At 37.1% G+C, this 10031-nt stretch overlaps 1 protein-coding gene across 1 annotated transcript in view; it reads left to right on the top strand.

Moving 5' to 3' along the window:
- The first annotated feature begins 5839 nt into the window (after window positions 1–5839).
- The window catches only part of LOC107675103 (endothelin-1-like), a 5437-nt gene continuing 1245 nt past the window's right edge, over window positions 5840–10031 (top strand). Inside the window, exons 1-2 of the mRNA XM_016469322.1 lie at window positions 5840–5901; window positions 9584–9725. Of these exons, the coding sequence (XP_016324808.1) occupies window positions 5844–5901; window positions 9584–9725 (200 nt within the window). The 5' untranslated portion in view covers window positions 5840–5843. The remainder of the gene's footprint in view (window positions 5902–9583; window positions 9726–10031) is intronic.

Here is a 10031-nt window from a genome sequence, read left to right as displayed (position 1 = left end):
GAACTCTAAATCATTCCACCGATGGCCTCAAAGGCGTCATGTTTTCACAGGGCAAGAGCCAGGAGAGGATGTTTAGCTGTGCTTAATCTTCTCCCGGAGGTTTGCTTTTGATCGTATCTTGTACATTATGGACATACGATTCCACACCCAAGCGGAATAAAGACATGTAATGTACAGTGGCAGGGAGGAAGTGATCAGGCAGGCAGGCAGACAAGCAGGCGGGAAGCAGAATAGTAGGGTAGATGCAAGCCCAGCAAGACCTGCATGGCATATGGTGAAAAATCTGTTCTTCACTGTTATTAAGTGGCTCTCAGGCTGCCTTCAGCCAAGGCATACCCACTAAGCCATGGCAGACACAGAGTTCTGTTCTTGTAGAGCTGACGCATTTTGATCCAGTTGAGCACTGTAGGGCTGCCCACCCTCTGATAGTCCATTATAATTAGAATGCTTTGTCGTCATCTTGCTGTACACTGATGGTCTCATAAATTGCAAACTGCCAATTGCACTTTTGAGCACAGTGCTAAATATTTAGCATGTTGTTTACAGTATATACACATACTACAATGCAAAGCCGTATTAGATGTTTCACAACATTTGTTTTAATATGGTTATTTATCTTTTTTTGTGTGTGCCAGTATAAAATATTCAAACATTATACCAAATAGTCCTTTTCAAACATTGTAATAATTATGTGAGATTTTTGTATGAACAGGAGTTAAATTTTTTTTTTTGTGTGTGTGAAGCATTTTTTATTCCTGTGTACAAAAATCCGTTTTTTGTTTTGTTTTGTTTTTTAAGACACACACACACACACACACACACACACACACACACACACACACACGCGCATACAAAGAAAAAAAATCTACAGAGGTAGCTAAGTCATCAGACAAAATTTGCATTTTTAACCACTACTTGTTTCCCCTCTGAGAAATTGGCCAATAACTCTTGAAGACCTTTGCCTGAGGCCAATTATCTAAATATAGCCTCAAAATCTTTTCGGTATTTCAAATTGCAGTTGACCAACGTGTGTTTTTCTGGTTGCGTAATTACTGTGATTCAGTGCCAAAATAACGTAATTATCTATTGCTTACTCTTTAATTAGTTTTGTTGTCTTATCTAATGTGAATGCTCCATAAGTGGCTTTATGGATTTATCAGAACGATTAAAATGCTGATGTACAGATGGTCAAATTTAACAAATTAAACTAAGCCACCATAAACTTGTTAGCAGCATTAGTGGATGGATGCAGAGGAATGTATTCAGGTGCGATTTTCATTTCACTATAATTAGAATTATGGCATGTCATTTTGTAATACACTATAAAATAAGTATTTTTACAATTTACACTCAGAAATTGCTAGTTAATGTCACAAATAATTACAAGGAAATGGCAAGTAACATTAAATTAAAAGTTTTGAAACAGAAAGACTGAAATAGTATTTTCTTGTAAAACTTACTCCAATAATCTTTGTTTTATTTACAATTTAAAAAATAATCATAATTTTTTATGCATTCACCCAAAAAGAAACTTCAGTCATCATTTATGAACATCATATCATTATAAACATGTAGGCCTTAATTGTAACGGTGGAACGCAAATAGAGACACTTAGCAGAATGTTTAAGATGTTCTTTTTCAAAAATTGAAAGTGTATGGTGACCAGGGGCTGTCAAGCTCTTTAAATTTCAGTCTGTTCCTCACAGAAAGTTATCATATGACTTTAGAACAGTAGAAATAAATTGCACAATTATTTCTATTGTTACGGTACTTTTATTTTATTTTTATTTATTTATTTTTGAATCTTAAAAGCCTCTATCATTCACTTTCAATGTACAAATGTCTCTTTTTGCGGTCTATGAAAGAAAGTCATGTGGTTGAGAAGATTATTAAAGAATATCATTTTTGGGTGAGCTAGCTCTTTAAAGAAAGTTTTGGTTAAACCTACAACAGATTATTGGCCCCAGAGCTGTACTGAACCTTATAGAAAAGTTCAAGCAGTTCTTAGTGTAAAGCAGACAAAATCGGTACCTGACAAGCTCTCATGCTATCTGCGATCAAAATGATGGCTGATACCCTCTCAAAAGCAACTTCCTATAAAAGTCACCACCTCTCCATTAGTGCTGTCTGGAACAGTCAGCCGCAACAGGCCCGTGTGGAACAGCATTCACTCTGTAATCAAAGGTAAAATGTGTGGTTTTCAGTAAGAAAGTGCCACAGATTGAAAAAATAAAAATGACATTACGCTTATTTCATTCTGTGCATCCGGCTCCCAGGTTTCCAGCTGGGATAATCAGCAATAAATCACATTTAATTTCCCTGAGAATGTGTGTCCAAGCCCAGAGCTTGAATATGAGACAGGATGTGGTAGACATGTGTTAGCAGGACTTTCAGTAAGACTACCATGTGCTTGTACATTATTTTTCACTCTGGAAAGAAGAAAGCATTAGTACTTCCTGACCCGTGATAAGCTGATGATGTATTTTTGTATTTATTAACATAGTTTGTTCTCACAAAATAGTAAAAATAAATAATAAATAAATAAAAAGCTTTCAAATTCTTTCAAAAGCATTGTAATGATTTAGAATTTCAGAACTCTATAGCTAGCTACTATATAAAACTGGTTATAAATAAAATCCAAAAATACAGCACAAAGAATCTAAACCCAGGAAATTACAGACTTAGACTATATTTGTAATATTGCTTATTTTTCAAAAGTAGTAGGCAACATGAAGCAACCTATGCTTTATACAGTTAATGTAAAGCATAATGTAGTTAGCCAGCCCAGTCATCAGAGCTTTTTACTAAATAATTAAGTTTTAAAATCGCATTTTGATTCCCTAAATCGAAATCTAATTGTGCCAAAAATTCTAAAGGAAATAATTACTTAAATAATTTAATCATTAATAATTAATTAAATAATAATTAATTGTATCAAATGACACTAACCCCTGGTGATAAATATAAACATTTTAATATGTGTAATGCTGTATGACAAAGTCGATGAAGGGCTAAATATGGGTCATGATCCATAATAAGTGATGGGACTGCATGTCCTTCATAACAAACATAAGTTGAGGTACAGCTACCACAGTAAATGTACATCTTTACCTACATGGTTTATGCCCACTGCAGTTTTAATTAATGTGGGCACTAGCCAAACCTGCTTTTATCTAAGACTGGGCTTTCCAAATGGTTTAAGTAAAACAAGCTCTGTTTGACTCTGAAGTGCTGCTTTGCGTGGGAATCTCTCGCCTTCATTAAACAGCGAAAAACGCACGACAACCATTTTTAACCATTGTGCTGACCAACAGGTGAAACATGGTTATCGAGTCAGGAAAATACTTCAGAGTGTACTGATTTTCGTTTGATTAAGGTAACTACCTTTACAAGTAGGCCTAGTAACAAGTTTGTAGTTTGAACACTTCATCTAAATCCCACATCTGAACAGTAGGTGGAGTTATAGCGCACTTTTTTTCTGTTAAATCTGATCAATCGCCCATTGTAGGAAGTGATGTCACGTTCACTGTCCATACCTAAATGTCTGAAATCGTTGATTATTTTTAATAATTATTTTTAAGCAGTATCTGTATGCGTATGCAAAACATGATTTATGAAACTGAAATAAAACACTTTCAATACACCAAATAGCTATTATATTATATTATAATAGGCTATTCTTTAAAACAAAAAAGAATGGAGTGTATTGAAAATCTGAAATGGCACAAAGTTTCCTGTAAGGGGTAGGTTTAGGTGTAGGGTTGGTGTAGGGCAATAGAATATACGGTCTGTACAGTATAAAAACCATTACGCCTATGGGATGTCCCCACTTTTCACAAAAACAAACCTGTGTGTGTGTGTGTTTTGATGTTAATATCAAAATGTAAAAGACAAAACTGTACATGTCATAACATAACCAAGCGACTTACCACTATTATTGGTCTTACAAGGATAAAAGTTTTTACAGAAGGGAAATTAAGAGTCTGGCTGAGACAAGTAATTGTTGATAACTGATTATACTCAGCATACCTAAGCAGGTAATGTTGTCAAATCCTGCACACACACACACATATGAAGACACTGGTTTTCAGGAGCAAGAGTACTTTAAGAGATAGTCTAGCTTAATCATTGTCTTTTCTCAATAATATTTTACTTTTAATGTATTTGCTGGCTCCAGGATGGATAATCATGAACATATTGTTTCAGGCTTGCTTGGCAAACTAACAATAATTCTGTTGAAAAGTTTAGAAAGCTTTCGTCTAGTATAGAGGTCAGTGTTCTGTGAAAACAGAAAAGTTATTGATTTACTGATTGATTTAGTCAGTGATTCTGCATGCCTTCGTGTATTTTCATCTGACACTACAAGCAGTTAGCCAAAGTCTCGCTGCTTTATTAGTTTAATGAACACTTATTCAGCACATGTACATAGCTACAAAAGGTACAACTATTTTTTATCGAATAAAAACAAAGTGTTAATGTATTGTGATATGAACAAAGACATGGCACAAAGTATTTAAAAACATTTTCCTCACCCTGTCGTCATCTGCCAACGATCAAGCCTGCACGATTGTCTTCAGTAAAAGAAAAAACAACACTTACATTCAAATGAAAGAATCAGTAGTGGCACTGTGTCCCATAGTTCACAGTTCAATTTCAGAAGCATGCATATTTTTTTCAGACAGTCTGTCAAACTGTTCATTATGTCTCTCCCACAGCTGCAGGAAGAAGCCGTTTGGAGCTCTGAAGTTCTCCTTCCTCCTCCACAGCACCTCACCTCACAGATCTAATTGCTGTAGCCAGGGGCTCTGTGACCAAATATGTTGTTTTGTGTTGTGCCCAGCCTTTAATTATCTCTCCTGAATGCAAAACTAAGCCTAATCTGGACTAATGAGAAGTCAAAATGTGAGCTAAATAGAACTACGGGTGGGAAAAAAATAACCCCTGTGGTGCTGCATAGAGTTTGCCCCCCTCGAGATTAAATGACAGGCTCCAGTGAGGACCATTCTCAGCAACTTTCACACCACAGTTCATAGTTCAGTTCATTTTCACTAAGTTTAAAATGATTATGGAAGAAATTGCCAAAAATGAGAGCAAGAACTGTTTTTGAACTGCAGAAAATGTTTAACCGGTTAGAGGAACCCTCCACAGTTAAGAGAGCCTGGCACGCAGATGCTTATATTGAAATGTTTCAATTGGTTTTTTATTGTTTTAATTAAGATGGAAGTTTACCACAATGGGCTTCCCTTGGTTTGGGAAAAAGACCTGGTCTGTCTAGGTTTTCCACTTTGAAAAAGATGGTTTTCCTCTCCAGGCTGTAGTTTTGACTGTTCCTCAAACCTCCATTCCTAACATAGCATCAGGAAGGGAAAAACAAGAGGGCACACAAATTCCCATGAGATGCCAACTCACCCATGAAGTGGAACTCAATCCATCCATTTATAATCTGTGATGCACCGCTGCTCTGACCATGTTGGAAGCACCTGATGCAAACAGACAATGTTGAGATACCTTCTTTCACAAACTTTTCCACTGGATTAAGAGCATCTCTCCAAATATAGAGTACAAGCGCTCCCTCTCTCTCTCCCACTGACACTCACATACAATGGGTCTTGGCAAACACCTGTCCCTACCATTGTGAAGAACAACTTGGCAGGCTGATCCAAAGAGGGAGATGGGGGGAGGAGGGTGTGGTAAGCTGGAGGTGTCTAGAGAGTCGCAGAAGTTTCTGAGAAACTCCACAACCTGCTCTCGCTCCCCTCACAGCATTCCTCTCTTCCTGTGGATAGACATCCAGGAGACAGGCTTGCCAATTAAAGTACTGTGCATCTTAGAAAAGGAGCATTATGGATTTTTCCTTCTTATTCTTTATAAGTGTGGTTGTTTTCATACTGGAACAACAAGGTAAATGACTATCATCTTTCTTTTATATATATATATATATATATATATATATATATATGTGTGTGTGTGTGTGTGTGTGTATGTGTATATATATATATAATTTTGGCCTTCTGTTCAAATCTTGAACTTGAAAAAATGCTCATCTAGTTTACATAAGATTTTATCCAGCAAAAGCCAATTCTGTTAAAATTTCATTATCAGATTCTCTATTTTTACATCAAATTTACATATTAAAAATACATATGTTTAGCAAATTTCTTGTAATTTGAAGGGATGAACTAATTGCTGTTAATGTTTAAAGAAAATAGTTTACCCACCCTCATGTGCTCCATGCCTGTATGACTTCCTTTCTTCTATGGAACATAAAACAACATATTTTGAGAAATGCTTTGGTTACCAATATTCTTCAAAAATATCTTCTCTTGTGTTTCACAGAAGACATAAATTCATACAAAGTTTGGAACGCCATAGGGTTGAGTAAATTTTGACAATTTCAATTTTGGATGGAATACCTGGCATTTTATTTTATGTTGCAATTAACTGACATTTTTTGATTGATTTCTATTATCAACTTTTTTTTAATAACACCAGTCACAATATGCAGTTAGTCATGCAATAGCTGATTGAACTATGTTGAATTAGGGTTAAATGTGGCGTAAAATGCTGCTTGAGCCATTTGGTTTGAGCATGTAAGTGTGTAAACTCCCCATGTGTAGGCCATCTCCTACCACTTCTATGGACCACAGAACATAACTTCTCTCATAGTGCAGCAAAAGCAGCGACAGTTGCCTCAGAATGGTGTAGCTTTTGCGCTGTGGGTAGGCTTAATTTTAATAGTGTGCAGAGTTCAAAGCCAGTGCAAGCAGTCTCTGTAAACAGTAGTTCAAGCGATGAGAAATTTCAGACACTTTGACTGTGATCATTTCTTTGTTTGTTTTACAAGGGAAATTTTCTTGAATCAATTGACGTGGTTCCAAGTTGGCTCACAATTTTTTTTACCATAGCAGAAAGGTTTGTTGTTGAGCTCTTTAGTTGCAGTATTGGATGTATGCAGTGCAAAACTCCAGGTTATTAGGCTAGGATAATTAACTGTATAGCAAATAATTATTATTGCAGTTAATTGCTGGGAATACAGTACCATTTTCCTCAGTAGTTTCGAGTTTCAAGGCCAGTCTCCCACAGGACTGAAAATGTAACAGCTTTTAATTTTAATAACAGCAGTCAAACTACTTGGGATTAGTAAATGTTTACATTATATCGCTAACATGTTAATGCTAACAACAGAAAACCTGTTGCTGTTTCTTCAGGTGAGAAAGCCTGGTTCACTGTTGGTGGTTCTGAATTTATGTAATCCCTTGCTTGTCTTTTACAATTCTGCACTGATCCAACTTGGCAGTCCTCTCTCCTCGGCATGGGTCACAAAATTAATTATTTCTTGAGAAAACAAACTGTCCTGAGGTGCTACAGAACTCGCCTTAGGTTTCACATCTAGTATCATACCAGTGTTGAGTTAGTGAAGTCTAGCATGATCAAATATTAAAGGGATGAAGAAAACGTTTCCTGATTGTCTTTCTCACGATTTAGGGTAGGATGATATAAAGTCAGTTGTATGTGAATTATGTCAGGCATTTTTAAACAGACATTCCAATGGATTTGTAACAAATTCCAAGTTCCACATCTGAGCTCCTCTCTGTGATTAATTATCCTTACCTGATATATGAAAACTAACCCCAATGCTTCACCGGGACACCTCAACTGACGCCTTCAGGACATGGATGACAACTGATTTCCAGCCTCAAAACAAAAGTTAGACCATTTGTTGTGTATTCCACATCAAACTTCAATAGTTAGACCCCCATGGCCTTGTTATAGTGATGGATCACAGTGATCACTCCCAGATCACTTTCCACTAGACCTGGGCATGCAATTTCATCCTCTTCTATAAAGCCTTACAGCCTCAGGCCCTGTTCGCTTGACTGAGCACCTTAGAAGTCATTCCGGTTCCTGGGGTCCTGCTTATACCCCTTTCCATGTATCCTGTGCAAAACTCAGAGACATCTTGCAACCTCAGTTCCTACTTCATGAAAGAATTTAACTTCTAACTTTTCCGGCAATTGAAAGTACCATGGTAGGCACTATTCTTTAAAGTACCTTTATGTAAATACCAACGTACTTGTTCTTTTGTCTTTTTCTTTGAGATTTGTTTGTCTGTTGAAGACTTACCATGTTGCAGATGAGTGCGAGATCTGTTTTCGATTCAACTTTTAAAACCCCAACCATCGGAAGCTGTAGTGGTGGTTTGCTTTGTAGCATCTACATGCGCTGCTGGAATCCTAGAGGCATAAAATGTGGTTGGCCACAGATTCGTATTTGCTGTCTTCTTTAAACATGGCCCACATGGGCCACTTAGCTCTTCATTCACCACAACCTTAATGAAGCTGAACCATAAGCCATTTTGTTTTTAGCTTTTTTTTTTCATTTTTATTCTTTTGTCAACTACATGAAAACTGGATTTGTATGGGAATCTTCAGGATTAAAACAAAGTGGACCTCGAAGACACAACACTGCTGAAATGTTTAGACAGCAGCAACAGCTTAGACATGTTATGTCTAACATCATCAAGTGAAGACTAATATTTTGACAAATTTTGAGGTTTTGTTTCAGGTGTAACACATCAAAGCAAAAAGACTTAGGCTTCGGGTAACATGAAAATATTAGCCAGGAATCTGTGAATTAGCTGTAATTCAGCATTTTGAAGGCTGTATTCATAGTGTTACCCCATTTTTTACTGCAACTATTAAAGGTCCCATGACATGCTGCTTTTTGGATGCTTTTATATAGGCCTAAGTGGTCCCTAGTACTGTATCTGAAGTCTCTTTCCCGAAATTCAGCCTTGGTGCAGAATTTCAGCCACTACGAGCCAGTCCCACAATGAGCTTTCCTTAGGACGTGCCATTTCTGTGTCTGTAGCTTTAAATGCTAATGAGGAGGAGAGAGGCGGGGCAACTGCCATGCTTCGGCTCGTTTGCAAGCCATGATGTCTCTTGAGGAAAAAAAAATATTGCGCTCTCCTCACACGGTAGTAGCTCATTTTCTCATGGGCAGGCCAAATTCTCTGGGCGGGCAAAGCAGAGAAAGGGGAGGTAACCTTTCCCCGTATGACGACATAAAGGGAAGATTCCGGATTGGGCCATCTGAGCTTTCATTTTCTCAAAGGAGAAGCAGGATACCCAGGGCTCGGTTTACACCTATCGCCATTTCTAGCCACTGGGGGACCATAGGCAGGCTAGGGGAACTCATATTAATGTTAAAAAACCTCATAAAGTGAAATTTTCATGCCATGGGAACTTTAAGATAATTATTTAATTAAAAATATAGTAAAAATGTTGAAATATTATTACAGTTTAAATGAGCTGTTTTCTATTTTAATATATTTTAAAATGTAATTTATTTCTGTGATGGAAAAGTTGAATTTTCAGCAGCAATTATTCCAGTCTTCAGAGTCGCATGATCCTACAGAAATCATTCTAATATACTGTTTTGGTGCTCAAAAATATTTCCCATTACTATTAAAGTTTTAGGATTCTTTAATGAATAGAAAAGATATAGAAAAAAAATGGTACATCTTTTGTACCGTTATCTTTTTGTAACAAGTTCTTTTCTTTGTATCTGTGTGTCCCAGGGTCCCATGCAAACAGAAGTCCATCTGTGAATGCTACTCCACAAATTCACCGTCGTGAACGACGCTGCTCCTGTGAAAACCTGAAGGACAAAGAATGTGTGTACTTTTGCCACATAGGAATCGTATGGGTCGATACACCCAGGTACATCACCCAAACATTGATTTGTGTATGTATTTGAACAATACATTGTGTAAAGAAGAGAGAGAAGTGGAGGTTGAGATCTGTTGGGGACTGATGCTGGTAACCTGTACACTCTGAAAGCACGTATCTGGTTGTATTTAAGTGTGTGGTCTCATTAATGTGGCTCACGCATGGAGACCTGAGGACGGGCAGACTGCCTTTGGTGAAAAACAACCCAGAAACCAAAGATTGAGGGTCTGGCTCTCGGGAAGTGAATCCTGCTCAAAATTCAAATTCAAAGAAGCACAAGGCTTTCGGTTCTGTTCA

Source organism: Sinocyclocheilus anshuiensis, unplaced genomic scaffold (genome assembly GCF_001515605.1).
Source record: "Sinocyclocheilus anshuiensis isolate Anshui unplaced genomic scaffold, SAMN03320099.WGS_v1.1 scaffold776, whole genome shotgun sequence".
NCBI lineage: Eukaryota > Metazoa > Chordata > Actinopteri > Cypriniformes > Cyprinidae > Sinocyclocheilus > Sinocyclocheilus anshuiensis.
Note: the sequence above shows the minus strand (reverse complement) of the source record. Positions and strands in the feature narration are given on the sequence as shown.